This window comes from Mustelus asterias, chromosome 8 (assembly GCF_964213995.1).
Source record: "Mustelus asterias chromosome 8, sMusAst1.hap1.1, whole genome shotgun sequence".
NCBI classification, from domain to species: Eukaryota; Metazoa; Chordata; class Chondrichthyes; order Carcharhiniformes; family Triakidae; genus Mustelus; species Mustelus asterias.
Window position 1 is genome coordinate 38614047 of NC_135808.1, and position 25958 is coordinate 38640004.

At 44.6% G+C, this 25958-nt stretch overlaps 1 protein-coding gene across 1 annotated transcript in view; it reads right to left on the minus strand.

The window, feature by feature from the left end:
* The window catches only part of LOC144497101 (uncharacterized), a 99902-nt gene that overhangs the window by 60985 nt on the left and 12959 nt on the right, over positions 1–25958 (minus strand). The window contains exon 2 of the mRNA XM_078217880.1: positions 8872–10016. Coding sequence (XP_078074006.1) covers positions 8872–9562 — 691 coding nt within the window. The 5' untranslated portion in view covers positions 9563–10016. The remainder of the gene's footprint in view (positions 1–8871; positions 10017–25958) is intronic.

Consider the following 25958-nt stretch of genomic DNA (forward strand, 5'->3'; position numbering starts at 1 on the left):
AACCACTGTACCACCTGTTTTTCTATCTCCCTCTCGTTATTTGGGGGGTCTGTAGTGTACTTCTAGTAGTGTAACTGCCCCTTTTTATACCAAAACTCAACTCATAAAGCCTCATTTGTTAACCCATTTAGAAACCCAAGTTTCCATTGTAGCAATGACGTCATGCTGCCATGTGTCTATCTGTGTCCTTAGTTCATCAGCCTTGTTTGTAATACTTCTTGTATTGAAGTATAATCAGCTCCAACCTAGTCAATTTCCTTTGAAACTTTGAATGAAATGAACATAGAACATTACAGTGCAGTACAGGCCCTTCGGCCCTCGATGTTGCGCCGACCTGTGAAACGAATCTAAAGCCCATCCAACCTACACTATTCCAATATCATCCATATGTTTATCCAATGACCCTTTAAATGCCCTTAATGTTGACGAGTCCACTACTACTGCAGGCAGGGCATTCCATGCCCTTACGACTCTCTGAGTAAAGAACCTACCTCTGACATCTGTCCTATATCTATCACCCCTCAATTTAAAGCTATGTCCCCTCGTGCTAGCCATCACCATCCGAGGAAAAAGGCTTACACTGTCCACCCTATCTAATCCTCTGATCATCTTATATGCCTCTAAGAGGCAAATTCTGTCTCATACTGTAGCACCTGTACCTCTGGCCAGTTGCAGCCTAGTGCAGGGACATCTGCTTCTGGACATGCCTCTGACACAGCAGAGGTCCCATCATGGTGATGGGGGAGAAACAGAAAAAATTAGGGTCTCTCCCTCGAACACTGCTTCCTCGGCCTCATTATCTCCCCCTCATAAGAGACATTTTACTGTCTTTTTGGTCTAGATTATTGCCCTGAAAATAATGGTGGAAGAAGCCCGAATCCGGAAGTGTCACCCTCACCCACAGGCGGTCACTGCACCTCCCATTCCTGTGGGATCAGGAATGGGCTGGGTCAGGATTTCCCATTTCACAGAGGCAGCTGTCCATAAAAATCAACAGCTGCCTTCACTTTTCCGGTTTTGGGATGAGAGCTATGAGACCCGACGTGTACAGCTTAGACCCAGCAGGAGTTGGTCTGAACTCTGTGGGCTTGTTTGGATAGATTGGATATCCTTGTGAAGAGTGAAGCAACCCTTTTGGATATGGTCCCTGGACACCTTTGTGGGAGTTAAGTGTGTAGAAAGTGAATAAACTCATTGGAATTGAGAGCTCTTTGGAATGTAAAGGAGAACATGCCCCTGTCTACATCAACTGGGATGAAGTAGAAAGGGTCGAGAGCTTCAAGTTTTTAGGTGTCCAGATCACCAACAACCTGTCCTGATCCACTCCCCCCCCCCCCCGATGCTGACACTATAGTTAAGACAGCCCACCAACGTTTCTACTTTCTCAGAAGACGAAGGAAATTTGGCATATCAGCTACGACTCTCACCAACCTTTCCAGATGCACCATAGAAAGCATTCTTTCTGGTTGTATCACAGCTTGGTATGGCTCCTACTCTGCCCAAGACCTACAAGGAACTACAAAAGGTCGTGAATGTAGTTCAATCCATCACTCAAACCAGCCTCCCATCCATTGACTGTGTCTACACTTCTTGCTGCCTCGGCAAAACAGCCAGCATAATTAAGGACCCCACCCACCCCAGACATTCTCTCTTCCACCTTCTTCCGTCGGGAAAAAGATACAAAAGCCTGAGATCACATACCAACCGACTCAAGAACAGCTTCTTCCCTGCTGATGTCAGACTCTTGAATGGACTTATCTTGCATTAAGTTGATCTTTCTCTACACCCTAGCTATGTCTGTAACACTACATTCTATACTCTCTTGTTTCCTTCTATATGAACGGTATGTTTTGTCTGTATAGCGAGCAAGAAACATTACTTTTCACTTAATGTTAATACATGTGACAATAATAAATCAAATCAAAATTAAATGTGTTGAGATGAAGTGTCTGAAGCCCGGTGTGCACAGATTAGATCCAGCAGGAGCAGATCTGAACTCCATGGGTTTGTTTGGATACAGTAAGAAGTCTCACAACACCAGGTTAAAGTCCAACAGGTTTATTTGGTAGCAAAAGCCACTAGCTTTTGAAGCGCTGCTCCTTCGTCAGGTAAGTGGGAGTTTTGTTCATAAACAGGGTATATAAAGACACAAACTCAATTTACAAAATAATGGTTGGAATGCGAGTCTTTACAGGTAATCAAGTCTTAAAGGTACAGACAATGTGAGTGGAGAGAGGGTTAAGCACAGGTTAAAGAGATGTGTATTGTCTCCAGCCGGGACAGTCAGTGATATTTTGCAAGCTCAAGCAAGTCATGAGCATCGTGAGGGTTACAGATAGTGTGACATGAACCCAAGATCCTGGTTGATAGGATAGACAGGGTACTCGGATGTGTTTGACAACAGATCAGAAGACAAAGACCCACAGCATCCAAGGCAGTGATTAAGTGCAGTGGTGGGATCAATACATATAGAGAGAGGGACACAGGGGATAGGGGAACATCAGAGAGTGAGAAAGGACAAGAAGCTGACAGCCCTGCCCTGTCCAAGAGTTGTCTCCTGTGGAAGCTCAGCTCACCTGGGCTTCAATTTCGGAGGCTCAAAATTCACCTCATCCGGTTCCATCCCCCTTGCCCGGGACATCCAGTTCCGTCCACCTCTCCTGGGATATCCCGGTTCATCCCCCTGACCCAGGTGGTCCCAGTCCGTTCACCCCTCGTAGTTCCTCCCCTGGGCTGTTCCAGTCTAGACCTTGTTTCAAAGTGATATTGTTCAGCGTGCGGTACGCTAGGATCGTTATGACCATTCTTTCTCTCTTTCTGGGGAATACTGTGATCCACCCCAAGGTGTAGTCAGTATCTGAAATGGTTTTTCAGAACCCAACTAGCTTCTCTGTGAGTTGCCTCAGAGAGACACGGGCACCAATAAACAACAGCTTCTCCTGTGTATAACTTGACTTCAGGAATTTGCATTCACAAAATAAAACAGCAGGGACCCAGACACAAAGACAACATTGACACCTGCTGCTCTAAGTCAAATTGGAACAGGTTGGAGACCTGTAACCAGTGGCATTCCACAGGGATCAGTGCTGGGACCGCAACTGTTTACAAAATGACTTGGAAGAAGAAAGTCAATGTACTGTAGCCAAATTTGTAGATGACACAACAAGAGGTGGAAAAGCAAGTTGCGAGAGGGATACAAATAATTTAAAAGAGATATTGATAAGTTAAGTAAGCAAGCAAAAAGTTGGCAAATGGGGTGTAATTTGAGAAAATGTAAAGTTGTTCATTTTGGAAGGGAGAAGACTATTTAAATGGAGAAAAACTTCAGAAAGCTGCAACACAAAGGGACTTGGGGGTACTTGTACATGAAACACAGAAAGCTAGCACACAGGCATAGCAGGTAATCAGGAAGGTTAATGGAATGTTGGCCCTTATTTCAAGGGGTTTGGAATATAAGAGTAGGGAAGTCTTGCTGCAACTGTACAAGGTATTGGTGAGACCACATCTGGAGTACCGTAAGCAGTTTTGATTCCCTTATTTAAGGAAAGATATTATTTCATTAGGGGCAGTTCAGAGAGGGTTCACTAGGATGATCCCAAGTATGGAGGGATTGTCTTATGAGGAAAGGTTGGGACTCTTCTCATTGGAATTTAGAAAAATGAGAGGTGATCTCATTGAAACATACAGGATTCTTAAGGGGCTTGACAGGCTAAATGCTGAGAGACCAGAGGGCATAATCTCAGAATAAAGGAGTGTCAATTTAAGACTGAGATGAGGAGGAATTTCTTCTCTCTGAGATTATGAGTCTTTGAAACCCTTTGCCACAGAGAACTATGGGCCCAGAGTCCTTGTGTATATTTAAGGCTGAGATAGATAGACTTTTGATCAGTAAAGGAATCAAGGGTTATGGGGAAAGGGCAGGAAAGTGGACAGGAGGAATGGCAGATCAACCATTATCCTTTTGAATGGCGAGGCAGGCCTACTCCTGATGGTCTTATGGTCAGTACTTTAAATCAAGTCAGTCTTTCAGGGAGTCAGTTTACAGGGCGAAAAGCATTTTGTACACAGCCTTGGAACATAACTCCTTAGGAACAGAATCTAATACGACAGAAATATTATAAGTTGCTGTCAGCCGTGGCTCAGTTAACACTCGTCTCTGAGTAAAAAGGTGTGGGTTCAAGTCACACACGACAACACAGACTACACCTCAGTAATATCTTCATTTCCTGTAAAGTACTTTCAGATGTCTTGAGTTAATGAAACTTGATACATAAAAGAAAGTTTTCTTGCTTAGAGAAACATTCTGCTTCCTGTGAACTGGAAATTATAAACCCATTGATGGAGAAAGTATACCAGCTCACAGTGACATTGACCAATACGTTGTGCTCAGGGCTCTTACTGTCGGCTCCTGAGTGTTTCAGTGACAGGGACACAACAAGCTGATAAATCAAGTAGTTTGGGTTAAGTTTAAAAAATGAATTTATCATGAGTTACAAATCTATACAGGAGATTGATAAAACAAAATATTCATAATACAACAAACTCTGAATAAACTAAAATAACAAAACATTTGAAGTTATCTCAAGATCTTTCCCAGAACATGAAATGAATCTTGGAAGATAAGGTGAACATATCACAGCGGTATTACATCGAGGTATGATGGGCTGTGGGATCTCAGGTCTGTAGAGACTCACCCCCACTTCCTCACCATACTCAGGATAGTAGTCCTCCCAGACAGGAGAGTACAAACATTACCCACAGTATTAGTCAAACACCCATCACCTGAAGAGGATCTGTTTATAATTCACATCGCCAACTAAAGCAGGGTCTGATTCTATCCCATACCCACTCCTGAGAACTGGCTCACTTTGCCTACACACACACACACTCGCAAAAGGGGAAAATCTCAGAATACTACAAACAGAAGTTTCTTTAAAATCCTTGTGCTTTAGTCCGTCTCCAAATTCCGATGGTCAGAGATGACAGCGAACCTCAATGACACAGGATGGAGCTTGTTTCTATCATAGAAATCTACCAATGGTGACAGAGAACCAGTGATCACATGGGTCCATGCACCAATTAGTTTCCACTCCTGGAAGATGCTCCTTCCCCAGGTGAGTTGAACAGCACTTTCAAATTCCCAGCTCGCTGCCCTTTGACCCTCCATTCATAATGCTTCTGTAGCCATCAATCTGGTTTAACCACTCCCTCACATCCACCTTCATAGAATCAGAGAATCCCTACAGTGCAGAAGGAGGCCATACGGCCCATCGAGCCTGCACTGACAATAATCCCACCAAGGCCCCATTCCCTTAACCCTCATGCATTTACCCTGCTGGTCCCCGTGACATTAACGGGGAATTAAGCATTGCCAATCAACCTAACCCACACACCTTTGGAGTGTGGGAAGAGAATGGAATTCCTTGAGGAAACCCACGCAGACACAGGGAGAATTTGTGAACACCACACCAACAGTGACCTGAGGCTGGAATTGAACCGGGTCCCTGGCGCTGTGAGGCAGCAGTGCTAACCACTATGTCTCCGTGCTCCCCTATTGACATCCTTGTTCCCAAAGTTACCTTTTCTCTTTTGCTTCCTGGTCAACCTCCCTGCTGTTTAAGTCCACTCGAAGATGGAGATTTGATATTATCTGGTACATCACTGGTTTAGCCATCCATTATGTGGAGATGCCGGCGTTGGACTGGGGTAAACACAGTAAGAAGTCTCACAACACCAGGTTAAAGTCCAACAGGGTTATTTGGTAGCAAAAGCCACTAGCTTTCGGAGCGCTGCTCCTTCGTCAGGTAAGTGGGAGTTCTGTTCACAAACAGGGCATATAAAGACACAAACTCAATTTACAAAATAATGGTTGGAATGCGAGTCTTTACAGGTAATCAAGTCTTAAAGGTATAGACAATGTGAGTGGAGAGAGGGATAAGCACAGGTTAAAGAGATGTGTATTGTCTCCAGACAGGACAGTTAGTGAGATTTTGCAAGCCCAGGCAAGTCGTGAGGGTTACAGATAGTGTGACATTAACCCAAGATCCCAGTTGAGGCCGTCCTCATGTGTACGGAACTTGTCTATCAATCTCTGCTCAGCGACTCTGCATTGTTGTGTGTCGTGAAGGCCGCCTTGGAGAACGCTTACCCGAAGATCAGAGGCCGAATGCCCGTGACCGCTGAAGTGTTCTCCAACAGGAAGAGAACACTCTTGCCTGGTGATTGTCCAGCGGTGTTCATTCATCCGTTGTCGTAGCGTCTGCATGGTTTCCCCAATGTACCATGCCTCGGGACATCCTTTCCTGCAGCGTATCAGGTCGACAACGTTGGCCAAGTTGCAAGAGTAGGTACCGTGTACCTGGTGGATGGTTCTCACGTGAGATGATGGCATCCATGTCAATGATCCAGCACGTCTTGCAGAGGTCGCTGTGGCAGGGTTGTGTGGTGTCATGGTCACTATTCTCCTGAAGGCTGGGTAGTTTGCTGCGGACAATGGTCTGTTTGAGGTTGTGCGGTTGTTTGAAGGCAAGAAGTGGGGGTGCGGGGATGGCCTTGGCGAGATGTTCGTCTTCATCAATGAAACGTTGAAGGCTCCGGAGGAGATGCCGTAGCTTCTCCGCTCCGGGGAAGTACTGGACAACGAAGGGTACTCTGTCCACTGTGTCCCGTGTTTGTCTTCTGAGGAGGTCGGTGCGGTTTTTCGCTGTGGCACCTCGAAACTCTATACACAGGATCTGCTCCGTATACACAGGATCTGCTCAGATGAGGAGGATCGCAACAGACACCTCCAGACACTGAAAGATGCCCTCATAAAAACAGGATATGGCGCTCGACTCATCGATCGACAGTTCCAACGCGCCACCGTGAAAAACCGCACCGACCTCCTCAGAAGACAAACACGGGACACGGCGGACAGAGTACCCTTCGTTGTCCAGTACTTCCCCGGAGCGGAGAAGCTACAACATCTTCTCCAGAGCCTTCAACGTGTCATTGATGAAGACAAACATCTCGCCAAGGCCATCCCCACACCCCCACTTCTTGCCTTCAAACAACTGCACAACCTCAAACAGACCATTCTCCGCAGCAAACTACCCAGCCTTCAGGAGAACAGTGACCACGACACCACACAACCCTGCCACAGCAACCTCTGCAAGACGTGCCGGATCATCCACACGGATGTCATCATCTCACGTGAGAACACCATCCACCGGGTGCACGGTACCTACCCTTGCAACTCGGCCAACGTTGTCTACCTGATACGCTGCAGGAAAGGATGTCCCAAGGCATGATACGTTGGGGAGACCATGCAGACGCGACGACAACGGATGAATTAATACTGCTCGACAATCACCAGGCAAGAGTGTTCTCTTCCTGTTGGGGAACACTTCAGCGGTCACGGGCATTCGGCCTCTGATCTTCAGGTAAACGTTCTCCAAGGCGGCCTTCACGACACATGACAACGCAGAGTCGCTGAGCAGAGACTGATAGCCAAGTTCCGCACACGAGGACGGCCTCAACCGGGATCTTGGGTTCATGTCACACTATCTGTAACCCTCACGACTTGCCTGGGCTTGCAAAATCTCACTAACTGTCCTGTCTGGAGACAATACACATCTCTTTAACCTGTGCTTAACCCTCTCTCCCCTCACATTGTCTGTACCTTTAAGACTTGATTACCTGTAAAGACTCGCATTCCAATCATTATTTTGTAAATTGAGTTTGTGTCTTTATATGCCCTGTTTGTGAACGGAACTCCCACTTACCTGACGAAGGAGCAGCACTCCGAAAGCTAGTGGCTTTTGCTACCAAATAAACCTGTTGGACTTTAACCTGGTGTTGTGAGACTTCTTACTGTGTTTAGCCGTCCATTGCCAGATCTAACTGGACCACATCAAGCACTCGTGATCCTGCTTTCCTCTGTCAAAACTGCTCATTATCTTTTCTCTTCAGCATGGTCCTGGAGTAAACTACAACTTCCCCCAAAATGCATTGTGTCCTTGTGGAAGTTTTGATCCAGTTGTACAGAGCTCTGTTTAGACCCTATCTGGAGAACTGTGTTGAGTTCAGAGCATCTCAGGAAAGATGTATTGGAGGGAGTGCAGCATAGATTCACCAGAATGTTCCTGGGGCTGAAAGATTTAAATTATTAGGACCGGTTGTACAGACTGAGCTTGCATTCCCTTGAATGTAGAAAATTAAGGGGTAATTTAATTGAGGTGTTTAAGATGATTAAACAAGTTGATAGATTAGTTCGAGAGAAACTATTCCTCTGGTGGGAGAGTCCATAACAAGGGGACAGAGCACTAAAATTAGAGCTAGGCTGTTCAGGGATGATGCCAGCAGACACTTCTTCACAAAAAGGGGATGGGAAATCTGGAACTCGCTCCCCACAAAAATCTGTGGACATTGGGGGTCAATTGAAAATTTGAACACTGAGATTGATGGGTTTATTGTTAGACAAGGGGATTAAGGGTTACAGAGCCAAGGCAGGTAGATAGAGTTAAGATACGGATCAGCCATGATATAATTGAACGATGTCAAAAGCTCAAGGGATGACTCCAATTCCTAAAGTCCTTAAAAAACTTCTCAATTTCGCCTCTCCAGTCTCATCTCCAACAACAATTGGTCCGTGTCGTCCTTTTCACCCTCCAAATGAGCTTCCGACCCCATATCCTCTCCATTACAAAGATCACCTATTTCCAACACTCCATCCATTCCCACATTAATCCATCTGCTTTTGAAATCATCATCCATTTTGGCTGTGTGAAGTCTTCGTCAGGAACCCCACTGTGAAACATCTTTTCCTCAGTGTGGAAGCATCAGTGTTTCATGAGCGTTGTTGACTGTGTACGGTTCAGTCACACGCCTCACTTGTATTCCCCGCTGTGTGAATGCGACGATGATCCAACATGCCCCATAACTGTTCAAACTCCTTATTACACACATCACATGTGAATGTTTTCTTCTCCCCTGTGTGAATGCGTCGGTGACTCACCAAGCCTGGGAACTGTGCAAAACCCTTATTACACACCTCACACTTGAATGGTTTCTCCCCAGTGTGAAGGCGTTGGTGTTCATGGAGGGTCGATGAGCGTGAGAATGATTTCTTACACACCTCACACGTGAATGGTTTCTCCCCAGTGTGAATGCGTTGGTGAGCACGAAAGTGAGATGAGCGTGAGAATGATTTCTCACACACTCTGCATGTGAAAGGTTTCTCTCCTGTGTGAATACTCTGGTGTTCCAGGAGCCTCGTAGATGTTGGGAAAGCTTTATCACAAAATTCACACTTGAAGGGGTTCTCCCCTGTGTGGATTGACTGATGGACCTGGAGGCTTGATAACTGTGTGAAGGATTTGCCACACATTTTACAGGTAAATGGTTTCTCCCCTGTGTGAATGCGCTGATGTACACGGAGGGTCACTGACTGTGAGAATGATTTGTTGCACACATCACAGGTAAATGGTTTCTCCCCTGTGTGAGTGCGTTGGTGTACAAGGAAGTGGGATGAACACGAGAATGATTTGTTGCACACCTCACACTTGAATGGTTTCTCTTCCATGAAGCTATCCTTGTATTAATAGTTTTATAAGAAGTGCACTTTTGTGCTCAGAGATTTTTGGAGCCTGTGTAGAACCTCCTCTCACTTCACAGTTCAACAGTCTCTCACTTGTAGGAATGAGTCAGTGGTTCATGAGGCTCAATGAATGATTGAAGCTCTCACTCACACTTCTTCCCAGCCTCACCCTAACCGATCACCCACAACCGAACCTTTAGAAAGGTTGGTCCTGATGAAAGTTTCCACACCATTGACCAGTTTCCAATCTGATGATACATCAAAGCTCCCCTGACCCGATCAATTTCCAGATGATGGTTTCACTACCCAACCTTCTCTGTGTTGAGCAATGCTGTGAAGGGACTGGGTGTCTTCCCACAGTTGTGCACTTGTTCCTTGGGTGATGGTCAAGATTTATCTGTGGAGTCTATCCTCTCTGTAGCAGTATGTTGCAATCCTTCTGTAAAACAGGAAAAGGAAACATGATTTCCTCCAACTCCCTTTTATTCTTTTCTGAAGGGACTGACTACTCAGAGACTGTTCCACAGTGAGTGGTAGTCTGCTATCAGATGCAAATCCTTTCTATTTCCTCACTTGATTGTCACGCACCCTCTGTTTCCAGCAGGGACACTGGACTTAGTAATTTTATTTATTAGTATCACAAGTAGGGCTACATTAACACTGCAATGAAGTTACTGTGAAAATCTCCTTGTCACCACACTCCGGCATCTGTTCAGGTACACTGAGGAAGAATTAAGCATGGCCAATGCACCTAACCAGGATGTCTTTCAGACTATGGGAGGAAACAGGAGCACCCGGATGAAGCCCACGCAGACACGGGGAGAACATGCTGGCTCTGCACAGACAGTGACCCAAGCCGGGAATCAAATCCGGGTCCCTGGCACTGTGAAGTGGCAGTGCTAACCACTGTGCCACCATGGATAGTGACCAGGAGTAGACCACATGGTTACTTTCTTTCCTCTACCCATCCCCCATCTTCCCAGGCACTGAGAGGGCAATGGAAAAGACAGCCGGGTGCAGTGTAAAACGGGCTATCAAATCACAATTACGTTATGTCACAGAGTGTATCAATCTGGAAACATCCTAGTCTCCTCCCTCCCCTTCCCTAGGAATGCCCCATCCACTGGCAGGTAGGGAAGTTCTCAATATTGACTCCATAGAGTCTCATGGCTTCAGGTCAAACAAGCTCAAGGAAAACTACCACTCCCCTCACAACTGATGAATAAGTACTTCACCATGTTAATCATCATTGGGGAAGTAGACTAAGACTAGGTATCCATGAGGTGCAGTGAGCCATCAGCCGCAGCAGGATTGTATTCACCACAATCTCACAGCCCGGCACAGCCCTCATTCCATGATTATCATCAATTCAGTAGCGAGAGACAGGCGCGTCAGGAACAGCATTGGGTATATTTTAGAGTCCAGGTTTGAACCTAGTGAAGATTATTATTGAACATTCATCCATTGGCCTATCAATGCATTCCAGATCCTGACCACACATTGTGTGCAAAAACATTTTGCCTCAAGTTGTCTCTGATTAGTTTGGCAATCATTTTTTAATGTATATCGACCCATCTGCCAATGTGAACAGTTGTTCTTTGTTTACTCTGTCTAAACCTTAATGATTTCAAATATCTCTTACAAATCTCCTCTTAGCCTTCTTTGCTCTCAGGGAAACAATCTCAGCTTCACCAGTATATCGACATAAGTGTAATCTCTCAATCCTGGAACCATTCTAGTAAATCTCTTCTGTATCCTCTCCAAAATCCAGGATGGGGAGGGGGGGGGGGGGGTTAGGGGTGAGGGGCGTTGGGAGGGGGCCCCAAGGTCTCGGAGGGAATCAAAAAGATAGAAAACAGACAGAACTGACCATTCACAGTCCACAGGATAATAACCAGCTCCCAACACACACATATAGAACTCAATAGGAATCAGTAAGAATCCTCAGACACTCTGAAATTCCCAGATAATTACACCTCACCTTCTCATATTCAGCAATGACCCATCAACAAAACTCAGCCTGTAAATCAGAAGGGAAATGCTTGCAATAAACACACTCAATATCCAACACACAGCTCCAATCAAACAGCTCAGCACAAAGCACCGAGTAAACAGGTCTCTCAGCTGGATCTTCTCACACAGCGTAAGGGGCATTTCCACACCTGATTCCCCACAGGATAGTCAGACTGCCTGAACATTAGTGTGGATATTATGCAATGTAATGATTATAAATTCTGCTCCTTCACTCACCATCTCCTCGCTTGGTTTTCAGTCCCTACAGGAAGTGAAGCAGCTGTGAAAGAGGAAGAGGAGGGAATGGGCAGAGTGGGTGGGCTCTCTGATTGACGTCTCTCACAGCCAATCCAAATATTTCTGGAGTAACATGAGTTTCCTGAAGTTTGGGAAACTGACCGGTGAAACGGAGGCGACTTTGAGCAGCAGATCAGGTGGGGATTTAAACTTGTCATTGTCTCATCTGAATAAAATCACACTTATTGCAGCTGCTGTCTCAGTTCCCCTGGTAAATGTTTGACAGAGATTTCTAGTGTGGGAATAACATTCTTCATCCTCAGCGGTTTTTAAACTGACAACATCAGTGTGGGATGTGTAACCTTGGATGTGTTTGACAGCGGATCGGAAGAGGAAGACCCACAGCATCTAAGGGAGTGATGCTACAGAGAGAGCCACAGCAAAGCAGTGGGAGGAACATAAGTGAGTGGATGGGGAGATTGCACCAGCGGTTGGATAGTTACTCTGACTCGGAGAGTGATTCTGACCCAGGGTGTATCTGGGATTCAAAATGGAACTGTACTTCCGAGATTGACTCCAGAGTGACCAACTGTGTGGAAACCAAAATAATTAGAGTTTAACAGTGGAAGCATGGCGTTGGGGGTGGGTGGGCAGTGCCTCTGAGAACAGTGGACGGTGCTCGCATGAGTGGACAGCTGCTGTGCTGGTGAGAGCGATGTGAAGATAGTATATTCTGTGACAATGGAGTCGCCCAACTTCCAACCTGGTTTCTGATGAAGTTATCTCCAGCTGAAATGTTAACTCTGTTTCTCTCCACAGATGATGTCTGACCCGCTGAGTATCTCCAGCCTCTTTTGATTTCAAACTTTAAAACACAGAAACAGACCATTAGCCCATCGACTTTCCACAAGTGCTTCTGCTCCACATGAGCTTTCTCCCTACCTATTTTATCTCACCCGATCAGCAGATCCTTCTATTCCTTTCTCCCTCATCTACTTACCTGGCTTCCCATCAAATACATCAAAACTATTTGCCTCAACCATTCCCTGTGGGATCAAGTTCCACATTCTAATCATTCTCTTGGGAAAGAATTTTCTCCAGAATTCCTCATTGGATTCATTATTGACCATCTTATATTTCTGGACCCTAATTTTGGATTCCCCAACAAAAGTGGGAACATCTCTCCATTTATCCCCAAATTCTTAATTTTATAGTTCATCATTTTAAATATTTCTGTGATGTCCCCCTCAGCCTTCTCTTTTCTAGGGACAAAAAGTGCTAGCCTGCTTGGTCTTTCCTGATAGTTACAATTTCCCAATTCTCAATATCTTCCTGATCAATGTGTTAGCACCTTCTCCGGTTCCTTTCTGTCCTTTTTGCGTATATTGGTCTGAATTGTGCACAGTTCTCCAAGTGTGGTCTAAGCAAGGTTCTAGACAAGTCCAACATTGCTTTTCAGTTGATTGAATTTTTCAAGGGTGTGTAGATGAGAGCATGGCAGTTGATGTAGCCTGCACTGATCAGTGCAGTGATGGATTCACAAAGGCTTTTGACAAGGTCCACATGGGAGACTGATTAAGAAGGTTAGAGCCCAAATTTGCAGATTACACAAATATTGGTAGCGTGGTAAATAGCAAGGAGGAAAGCCTTATATTACAGGATGATATTGATGGTCAGATGGACAGAACAGTGGCAAATGGAACTTAACCCTGAAAAGTGTGAGGTAATGCATTTTGAGTGGACCAACAAGGCAAGGGAATACACAATAAATGACAATATTTTCCTTAGCTTCTAGCACTTCCTGCCCAGTGTGTTTTCTTCAAATAATTTGGGAAAACAAAGGGAGAAATTTCAAAATCTTCATTCAATTAACATTTCTCCTGATTGTTTCTAATATTAACATATGCTCGAACGTAAAACTAGTTTTCGCCAGCACAACAGGAGTTCATGATAGCCCATTTTACACTCTGCCCAACTGTCTTTTCCATTGCACTCATAGTGCTTGGGAAGATGGGGCTCTGGGAAGAGGAAAGAAAGTAGCCACATTGTCTGCTCCTGGTCACTATCCAGTGTCCCTGCTGCAAACAGAGGGTGTGTGACAGTCAAGTGAGGAAAAAGGAAGGACTTGCATCTGACCCCTACACAGGGGAATAACAGACTGGCACCAGCCCCTTCACAGCATTGCTGCACACAAAGAAGGTTGGGTAGTGAAACCATCAAATGAAAATCAGTCGTGTCAGGGGAGCTTTGATATATCATCAGATCTGAAACTGGTCAGTGGTGTGGGACCTTACATCAGAACCAACCTTTCTAACGTTTCGGCTGTGGGTGATCAGTCAGAGTGAGGCTGGGAAGAGGTGTGAGTGGCTCCAAGTGCGGTGAGAACTCCAATCGTTCATCAAGCCTCATGAACCAAGGACTCATTCCTACAGGTAATTGTGTGTGTCAGGGACTCCACAGGTTCATAAAATCTTCCAAGGTACATTTGTTAAAACTACTGTTACTAGTAGGGCAGCCACATGGAAGGGAAATGATTCAGGTGCGATGCCATGATCAAGATTTTGTGAATTCTACAATGGTCCTGAGACACAAGGTGTTTCACACGAGGGAGAATCATAGAATCCCTACAATGCAAAAGAGGCCATTCGGCCCATCGAGTTTGCACTGACTCTCTGACAGAGTATCTTACCCATGCCCTCCCGCTCCCTCTGCCTTATCCATGTAACCCCACATATTTCCCATGGTTAATCCACCTAACCTACATATTTTGGACACTAAGGGGCAATTTAGCATGGCCAATACACCTAACCTCACATCTTTGGACTTTGGGGGGAAACCAGAGCACCTGGAGGAAACCCACGCAGACACGGGAAGAATGTGCAAATTCCACACTGACAATCACCACGGCTGGAATTGAACATGGGCCACTGATGCCGTGAGGCAACAGTGTGTCACTGTGCTGCTCCAGAAACCATTCATTTGTGATGTTTGTGATCAAGGGTTTGTTACATCTATGGCACTTCCTGAGGCACGAGATGATTCACACAGGGGAGAAAGCATTCATGTATGAAGTTGTGAGAAGGGTTTCACTCCTTCCAGCCAACTTCTAATGCAACAGAGGTCTCTTATAGGAGAGAAAGCATTCAAGTGTAATGTGTGTGACAAATCATTCTCGGATTCATCCAGACACCAACACATTCATATGTAAAGTGTGTGACAATTCATTCTTGGTGTCATTGCATCTCCACAGTCACCGACGTGTTCACACAGGAAAAAACTCTTCCCATGAAAGGTAGGTGACAAATTATTCTTGGACTCATTGGCTTCTTGTGTACACCGTCATATTCACATTTATGGTATGTGACAAATTATTCCCTGAGTTACCTTCCCTCTGCGCACAGCAACACATTCACACTAGACAAACCTTTCACAGGTATAGTATGTAATAAATCATTCTCGGATTAATCAGCCCTCTGCGCACACTGGCGAGAAACCATTCATATGCGAGGTGTGCGACAAATCATTCTCACGGCATCTGACCTCCACAGACACCAGCACATTCATACTGCGGGTCAGCTACTTAGGAACATAGAAACATAGGAATTAGGAGCAGAGGTAAGCAAATTCAGCCCTTCAAGCCTGCTCCACCATTCAATAAGATCATAGCTGATCTCTCCCTGTTCTCAAATCCACCTCCCCACCCTATTCCACATATCCCTTCTCCCTTTTTTATTAGAAATATATCTATCTCCTTGAAACCATTCAATGATTCAGGCTCCACTGCGCTATGGGGCAGTGAATTCCACAAATTCACCACCCTCTGCGAGTAGTAGTTTCTTCTTATCTCAGTTTTAAATCTACCGCTTCTCAACCTACACCTGTGACCTCTTGTTCTAGTTTGCCCCATAAGTGGAAACATTTGGTCTACATTCACTTTATCAATCCTTTTTAAAATTTTATATGCTTCGATCAGATCCCCTCTCATCCTTCTAAACTCCAGCGAGTATAAGCCCAGACTGTTAAATCTCTTCTCATACATCAACCATTTCATCCCCGGAAATAATCTGGTGAACCTCCTCTGAACTGCCTCCAATGCCACCACATCCTTCCTCAAATAAGAAGACCAAAACTAAGACCTAAGACCTACCAAGATACCCCCAACATGTCTCCTCCACCAGAGACACAAACATTCTAGAGCACTGTGAAACAAATATCAGTAAGAAGTCTCACAACATCAGGTTAAATTCCAACAGGTTTATTTGGTAGCAAACGCCACTAGCTTTCGGAGCACTGCTCCTTCATCAGGTGAGTGAGTCACTCACCTGACGAAGGAGCAGCGCTCCGAAAGCTAGTGGCGTTTGCTACCAAATAAACCAGTTGGAATCTAACCTGATGTTGTGAGACTTCTTACTGTGTTTACCCCAGTCCAACGCCGGCATCTCCACATCAAAACAAATATCAAACATGCCTCCCGCTCTATCGCCCACCTACACTTTGGCAAATCAGACCACAAGGCTGTGCTCCTGCTCCCAGCTCACAAGCAAAATCTGAAATGGGAGAATCCATTAAAGAAAGTCGTGTAATGTTGGTCTGAGGAATCAGATGATCTCCTATGGGACTGCTTCGAGTCAGTAGACTGATCAATATTAAAAACTCAGCAACCCACCTGAACGAGTATGCCTCAACAGTAACAGATAGTAAGTGTAAAAGACTATGTGCCAAAGAAGCAAATCCGTGTGTTTCCTAACTGGAAATCATGGGTGAACTGGGACATCCTTGCTAAAGTCCAGGTCTGATGTGTTCAAATCCAGTGACCCTGACCTGTACAAGAAATCCAAATATGATCTATGGAGATCAATCAAAGATGTCAAAAGGCAGTAGCGAACCAAGCTAGAGTCCCAGGCTAGCCACACAGACTCCCGCCAACTATGGCAAGGTCTGCAAGACATAACAGGCTACAAAGTGAAGGCATGTAAAATCGCTGGCACCAATGTACCCCAATGAGCTCAACCCATTCTATGCCCGTTTTGAGCAAAAGGTCAGCAAGAGCAGCCCTGCACCCCAGAAGCCTCGGATGAACCTGTATCCGAGGTCACCGTTGCAAACGTCAGATCAGCGTTCTTGAAAGTCAACCCACGGAAAGCGACTGGCCCGGATGGGGTACCCGGACGAGCACTCAGATCCTGCGCAGGGGTATTCGCAGACATCTTCAACCTCTCTTTACAGCATTCTGAAGTCCTATCTGCTTCAAGAAGATGACCATTATCCCAGTACCAAAGAAAAGCCAGGCAGCGTTCTTCAATGATTTTCATCCGGTGGCTCTGACATCCATCACTATGAAGCCATGATGTGGAGTTGCCGGCGTTGGACTGGGGAAGGCACAGTAAGTAGTCTCACAGCACCAGGTTAAAGTCCAACAGGTTTATTTGATAGCACGAGCTTTCGGAGCGCAGCCCCTTCATCAGGTGAGTGAGTCACTCACCTGATGAAGGGGCAGGGCTCCGAAAGCTCGTGCTATCAAATAAACCTGTTGGACTTTAACCTGGTGTTGTGAGACTACTTACTATCACTATAAAGTGCTTTGAAAGGTTAGTCATGACACGAATCAATTCCGGCCTCCCAGACTGCCTGGAACAAATACAGTTCGCCTATCACTGCAACAGGTCCACAGCAGCCGCCACCTCTCTGGAACACCTGGATAACAAAGGCACCTATGTCAGACTCCTATTTATTGACAACAGCTCAGACTTCAACACCAATGTTCCTACAAAATTCATCTGCAAACTCCAAGGCCTCGGGTTTCGGCTCCTCCCTCTGCAACTGGATCTAGACTTCCTAACCCACAGACCACAATCAGTAAGGATAGGAACAACACCTCCGTCACGATCATCCTCAACACCTGTGCCCCTCAGGGCCATGTCCTCAGCCCCTTACTATACTCCTTATACACCTACAACTGTGTGGCCAAATTCCCCATCAACTCGATTTTCAAGTTTGCTGAAGAAATCACCGTAGTGAGTCGAATCTCAAACAATGATGAGACGAGTACAGGAAAGAGATAGAGAAACTGGTGCAACGACAATAATCTCTCCCACAGTGACAACAAAATGAAGGAGGTAATTGTCGACTTCAGGAAGCATAGTGGAGGACATGCCCCTGTCTACGTCAATGGGGAAGAAGTGGAAATAGTTGACAGCTTCAGGGTTCTAGGTGTCCAGATCACCAACAAACTCCTGGTCCCTTCGCGCTGACACTATAGTTCAGAAAGCACACCAATGCCTCTATTTTCTCAGGAGGCTAAGGAAATTTGGCATGTCTGCTATGACTCTCACCAACCTTTACAAATGCACCATAGAAAGCATTTTTTCTGGTTGTATCATAGCTTGGTATAGCTCCTGCTCTGCCCAAAACCTAAAAAGCTACAGAGGGTCGTCAACGAAGCCCAGTCCATCATGCAAATCAGCCTCCCATCCATTGACTCTGTCTACACTTCCCGCTGCCTTGGAAAAGCAGCCAGCCTAATCCAGGATTCCACGCACCCTGGACAGACTCTCTTCCATCTTCTTCCGTCGGGAAAAAGATACAAAAGTCTGAGAACATGTACCAAGAACAGCTTCTTCCCTGCTGCCATCAGACTTTTGAATGGACCTACCTTGAATTAAGTTGAGTTTTCTCTACACCCTAGCTATGACTGTAACACTACATTCTGCACTCTCAATGTTCAGTCTGCTTTGTCTGTATAGCGCGCAAGAAAGAATACTTTTCACTGTATACTAATACATGTGACAGTAATAAATCAAATCAAAACACTGGACGCATTACTGCAGATGTGGCCTCACCAACACCCTGTACAATTGCAACAACACTTCTCTATTTTCACACTCCAGTTCCTTTGCAATAGATGCCAACGTTCTATTTCCATTTTTTATTACGTGCTGCACCTGAATACCAACTTTCTATGATTCATGAACATAGACACCCAGATCCCTCTGCCCGGACATATTTTGAATCTGCTTTCCATTTAGGTAATAATTTGCCTTTCTATTCTTTCTGCCAAAATGGATAACCTCACACTTATCCACATTAAACTCCATCTGACAAATTTTAGCCCATTCTCCTAGCCTATCTATACTCATCTGTAAAATCTTTGCATCCTCCTCACTGCCTGCTTTACCACCTATTTTAGTATCATTCACAAATTTTGCTATGTTACACTCTGTCCCAACTTGCAGATCATTTATATAGATTGTAAACAGTTGGGGTCCAAGGACTGACCCCTGCAGCACCCCCACTGGTTACATTTCACCAGCCAGAGAAGGACCCATTTATTTTGACCCTCTGCTTTCTGTCAGTCAGCCAATCCTCAATCCAATCCAGTACTCTGCCCCCAAACCCCTGCAATCTCACTTTCTGGATCAGTATTTTATTCGGCATCTTGTCAAACATCTTCTGGAAGTCCAAATGTACCACATCCACACTATTAAATTCTCCATTATTCACCTTGCTGGTTATGTCCTCAAAGAACTCAAGAAAGTTTGTCAAGCATGACTTATCCTTCATAAAACCATGCTGACAATGGTGGATTGAGCTTTTGCCTTTCCAAATGCTCATTCGTCTCCTCCTTAATGATTGATTCCAGCAACTTCCCCACTACAGAGGTCAAGCTAACTGGCCTAGTTTCCTACTCTTTGCCTCTCTCCCTTTTTGAATAGGGGCATCACATTAGCATGCTTCCAATCCACTGGAACCTTACCAGATTCCAAGGAATTTTGAAAAATCACAACCAATACATCCACTATCTCTGCTCCTCCTTTAATACCCTTTGATGCAAGCCATCAGGTCCTGGAGACTTACCTGCCTTTAATCCCATTAGTTTATTCAATACCTTCTCTCTGGTGATGGTTATTGCACCAAGTTCCTCTGCATTACTGACAGGTTTTAGAAAATTTTCATTATTCTCTATCATGAAGACAGAGGCAGAATATTGGTTTAGTGCCTCCACCATCTGTGTTCCCCATTAATACCTTACCAGTATCATCCTCGAAAGGGTCAACAGTAATTTTAGCTATTCTCTCCTCTTTATATACTTATAGAAGCTTTTGGTATCTGTGTTTATCTTTTCTGCTAGTTTCCTTTTGTAGTTCATCTGAGCTCTTTTGATTGTATTTTTAGTTACTTTTAGCTGAAGCTTAAAGTTCTCCCAATCCTCCAGCTTGCCATTAGCTTTTGCAGTTTGGTTTGCCTGAGATTTTGCCTTTATGTCCTATTTGACTTCCTTGTCTAGCCATGGAACATTTTTCTTACTTTTACAATTCCTCTTCCTCTCAGGAATATAGTTTTAATTGAGACTTATTCAACATCTCCCTGAACATCCATCACTGTTCCTTAACTGTCCTGCCCTCAATTATTTGTGCCCAGTTTACTTGGGCCAACTCTTTCCTCAGGCCTGTATAATTACCTCTGCCCAACTCTAAAACTCTAGTATGGCACTCTGTCTTTTCTCACTCAATCTGAGTCTGAAGTTCTAGCATGCTGTGATCACTCTTTCCAAGAGGATCTTTACCAACAAGACTATTTATCAATCCTTCTTCATAACATAATACTAAATTTAAAATAGCCTACTCCCTGGTTGCTTCCACAACATATTGCTCTAAGAAACAATCCCTCAAATACTCTATGAAATCTCTCTTGAGGCATCCTTTACCAATTTGATTTACTTCCCTTACACTGAGAGTTGTTTGTGTTGTTTATCTTCCAGTGCTCAGACAGGGGAGCTGTCCTTCCAAAGCACTCTCTGTCTCAACAGTGTCTGTCTGCAACCTCTCCCACCATCAGTCCAAATGTTTCAAAAAGGTGACTTTAGCCTTTGACCTGATCGGCAAACATTACCAAAAGAAGACATCAATATGTATCGAAGCTGCTGCTTAGGCACAAGTTGCCTTGTGATGGACACAGGGCAATATCTGATTATTAAATTCATTTATATGTTGATTTTTGAAAGTAACCAAGAATCAGTAAGCTGAATTGGCAGATAAATTAAAATCAGGATTACCTGCAGGGGTAAGGAAAGCTGAGATCATTGGAAACTTTTAAGCTCGGAAGGGGTTGCCTGATAGACCAACTTCTCCAAAAGGTGAGGCAGTTGAATTGGCTAAAATTCAATTAGAAAAAGAAATATCAGTGAAAAAACTTGAACTAGAGATGCAGGAAAAACAAAAGTAAAGGAATGAGAGGAAAAAGAGTTTTTCAAAAGGAAATTGAAATGAGGAAACTTGATGGGGAAATGGAAAGATTAGCAAGGAAAGAAAGGGAAAAGGAGAGAGAAATTTTCAGCTTAAAATGCAGGAAGTTAAAAAAGAGAAATTAGAGTAGACTGAGTAAGAAAATAGTTCTAGATATGAATTTATTGGGGAAATGCATTTATGCAAGCTGGTCCAAAATTTGAGGAAATGTATGTGGAAACATTCTTGATTTATTTTAAAAAGGTAGGTAAACAGTTGTCCAAAATAAATGTGGACATTACTCTTACAAAGAACACTGGTATGTAGAGGGAGAGGTGAGGTGTATGCATCCATTGTTGATAATAATATCTATAGATTATGATGTAGTGAAGAAAACTATCCTTACTGCACATGAGTTGAACATAAAAACTCTTGAATACAATAAAACATCCTGGAACAACTTACATTGAATTTGAGAGAGTGAAGCAAAATAATTGTGTACTTTGGATATGGGTTTTTAAGATGAGAGAACATATAAAGCTCTCAGGGAGGTGATTCTTTTAGAAAAAATTAAAGATTCACTTCCTTTGGAATCTTCTGTTGATGAACAGAAAGTTAAAATTGTTGGACAGGCAGCAGAGTTAGCTTATGTTTATGAATTGGTCCACAGAACCAAACCTTTGTTCTGCCATTCTTCTAAAAATGAGAAGCATAGAAAGTGGGAAGAAGAAAACAAATAGTCAAGAATTAGATGGAACAATTGGGAATGGTCAGGAAATTTCACCTCAGGTCAAAAAGGAAGGTGCTGAGGGTAGGAGTGGCATTTGGAAGCCTAAGTGTTTCCATTGTCACGAAGTGGGACACATTAGGGCAGTGTTGGAAATTAATTGAAAGAACAGTTGAAGTAGTTGGAAAGGAAGCATCTGAAAAAGAAATGGCTGTTAAAACTGTAGCGGTGGTGCAGGTGAAATGTGGTCCTTCAGAATCAATGAGGAAGGGGACAGATCTCAAGATAGTTCAGGTGAGTACTGGTGAAGGAAGTCAAGCTATTGGAGGTCCGGGTGGTTTGTTTTAAAGGGAGAAGTTTTCCCTCGCTCGGCTAACAAAATAAGCAAATTAAGGTTTTGAGAGATACAGGAGTAGATCAATCATTGATGGTTGCTGATGATACAATTTGTATTCCAAGAGGTTTTATGAAAGAAAAAGTATTAGTAAAAGGTATTAATGGAAGAGATGAACCTGTTTCTTTGTGAGATGTTAATTTAAGAAGTAATTTTGTAAATGGAATTGTTACAGTGGGGACTATTCCTAAGTCACCTAATGGAGGAATAGATTCCATCCTAGGTAATGATTTGGCTTGTGGAGACAGTAATGTTATGACAACTGTAATGCAACAGGCTGTTGATCATGACGATCTTAAACTTTTGAAAAACCACTGCGAGGAAAAATGAAACACTTCTTGCAAATAAAAAGAAAACCTGCCTATTAGAAAATTAACTTTCAGACATGAAGAAGGAGTTTGTGAATGGAAAAAAAGGAACTGATGAAAATAATTGAGAATTAAAAGTCAAGAGAAGTGGAACTTTTGACTGAGGAGTTGAGGACTCTAAAGGACAAACTTGGAAAAGCAAACTAAGCAAACGTTGATCTTCAGTTAAAGCTTGGTGAACTTCAAGAATCACAATCATTTATGAAGTATCATGGAAAATGCCTTGAACCAGAAAAGGAGGTTCTGGTAAATCAGAATAATTGGTTGAATGCTGAATTAAAAAGCAAAACTGATGAGCTGTTCAAACAACAAACAAAGCAAGAGTATGGTATTATCTTGAGTGAACATAAGAAGCATCTTAACAATATTCTTGAAACAACTGAAAGAGATTTTTGAAAAGATACTTGTGTGGGTAAGGTTTACTTATTTGTACCAAGAGGAATAGGTAAAGAAATTAAAATTTTATGAGGTACAGGGGCAGGTCAATCTTTGATGGTGAGAGATGAGGAGTTATGTAGTTTAGAAGTATTGCCAGAAAAGGTGATATGTGGAAGTCAGGGTGAGAAGAGAAGTTTTCCATTATATAAGGTGAGGTTGAAGAGTTCAGTGAAGAGTGGTGAAGTGGTGGTAGGAGTAATAGAGAAATCATGTTGTCCAGGGATATAGTTTATCCTGGGTAACAATGTAGCTGGATCACAAGTGGGAATGATGCCTACTGTGATTGAAAAGCCAGTGGAGAATCAAATAACTGAGGTGTTAAAGGAAGCAAATCATGGGATTTGTCCTGATTGTGTGGTAACAAGGCCACAAAGCCACAGGTTAAGACAAGAGGAGAATTCAAAGAGTGAAGATAAAGAAGTTGAAGTTCAATTATCAGAAACCATTGTTGAAAAAACAACAACAGGTGAAGGATGAAGTGGATATTTTTAGTTCAGGAAAGTTGGCAGAATTACAACAGAAAGATGTAGAGATAAAACAGTTGTATCAGAAAGCAAACACAGAAGAGTGTATACTGGAATGTTATTACATTAAAAATGATGTCGTAATAAGGAGGTGGAGACCTTTACATACTCAGGCAGATGAAAAATGGGCAGAAGTTAATAAACTTGTATTACTGATAGGTTACAGAAAGGAGGTGTTGCGAGTAGCAGGACTCCAGGATGGTAGTCTGCCTCCCTGGTGCCGGGGTCCTGGATGTCTCTGAGCGGGTAGGAAGCATCCTAAAAGGGGCGGGTAACCAGACAGACGTCATTGTCCACATTGGTGCAAATAACGTAGGCAGAAAGAGTAGGGAGGTCCTGCAAGAGCAATTCAGGGAGTTGGGTAGTAGGCTAAAAAGCAGGGCCTCTAGGGTAGTGATCTCTGGATTACTCCCAGTGCCACGTGCTAGTGAGGCTAGGAACAGGGAGACTGCACAGCTGAACGTGTGGCTAAAGGACTGGTGCAGGAGGGAGGGTTTCAAATTCGTGGATCACTGGGAAGTCTTCCAGAGAGGATGGCACCTATACAAGAAGGACGGGTTGCACCTAAGCTGGAGGGGTACGAATATCCTAGCTGGGAGTTTTGCTAGTGTGGTTCGGGTGGGTTTAAACTAATGTGGCAGGGGGGTGGGGATCAGAACAATAGGTCAATAAGCATAGAGGCTGGGGACATGTTCAAGGCTCCGGAGGAGATGCCGTAGCTTCTCCGCTCCGGGGAAGTACTGGACGGTCACCTCAGCACCTCACTGTACCGCAAGCCCACGGATAATCTCATGGTGCTCCACTTCTCCAGCTTCCACCCTAAACACGTAAAAGAAGCCATCCCCTACGGACAAGCCCTCCGAATACACAGGATCTGCTCGGATGAGGAGGATCGCAACAGACACCTCCAGATGCTGAAAGATGACCTCATAAGAACAGGATGTGGCGCTAGACTCATTGATCAACAGTTCCAACGCGCCACAGCGAAAAACCGCACCGACCTCCACAGAAGACAAACACGGAACACGGTGGACAGAGTACCCTTCGTCGTCCAGTACTTCCCCGGAGCGGAGAAGCTACGGCATCTCCTCCGGAGCCTTCAACGTGTCATTGATGAAGACGAACATCTCGCCAAGGCCATCCCCACACCCCCACATCTTGCCTTCAAACAACCACGCAACCTCAAACAGACCATTGTCCGCAGCAAACTACCCAGCCTTCAGGAGAACAGTGACCACGACACCACACAACCCTGCCACAGCAACCTCTGCAAGACATGCCGGATCATCGACACGGGTGCCATCATCTCATGTGAGAACACCATCTACCAGGTACACGGTACCTGCTCTTGCAACTCGGCCAACATTGTCTACCTGATACGCTGCAAGAAAGGATGTCCCGAGGCATGGTACATTGGGGAAACCATGCAGACGCTACGACAACGGATGAATGAACACCGCTCGACAATCACCAGGCAAGACTGTTCTCTTCCTGTGGGGGAGCACTTCAGCAGTCACGGGCATTCAGCCTTGGATCTTCAGGTAAGCGTTCTCCAAGGCGGCCTTCACGACACACGACAGCGCAGAGTCGCTGAGCAGAAACTGATAGCCAAGTTCCGCACACATGAGGACGGCCTAAACTGGGATGTTGGATTTATGTCACATTATCAGTAACCCCCACAGCTTGCCTCCTGGGCTTGTAGAATCTCACTAGCTGTTCTGTCTGGAGACAACACACATCTCTTTAACCTGTGTTGAATGATCCCTCCACCCACATTGTCTGTACCTTTAAGACCTGGCTGGCTGTAGAGATTCGCATTCTAATTAGTATTCTGTAACTTGATTTCTGTGTCTGTGCACTGTTTGAGAGCAGATATCCACTCCATCTGACGAAGGAGCAGTGCTCTGAAAGCTTATGGTATTTGCTACCAAATAAACCTGTTGGACTTTAACCTGGTGTTGTGAGACTTCTTACTGTGCTTACCCCAGTCCAACGCCGGCATCTCCACATCATGACAAGGTTGGGGCCAAGACAAGGCTATCTAAGAGGAAGAACATTCTGGGCAAGGATGACCTCAGTGGGCCTGGAGGTCTGGAGTGCATCTGCTTCAATGCAAGGAGCGTCACGGGCAAGACAGACGAGTTTAGAGCCTTCATGCTTGCGCGGAACTTGGATGTGGTTGCAGAGACGGAGACTTGGTTAAAAGAAGGACAGGACTGGCAGCTGAATATTCCGGGGTCTAAGTGTTTTAGGCGAGACAGAGGAGGGGCTAGGAGAGGTGGGGGAGTAGCAATGCTGGTTAAGGAGCATATTACAGCGGTACAGAGGGTGGACAATTTGGAAGGGTCAGGTAACGAGTCACTGTGGGTGGAGCTCAGAAACAGGAAGGGTGCAGTCACTATGCTGGGGGTATAGTACAGGCCTCCCAACAGCCCACGGGAAGTTGAGGAACGGATATG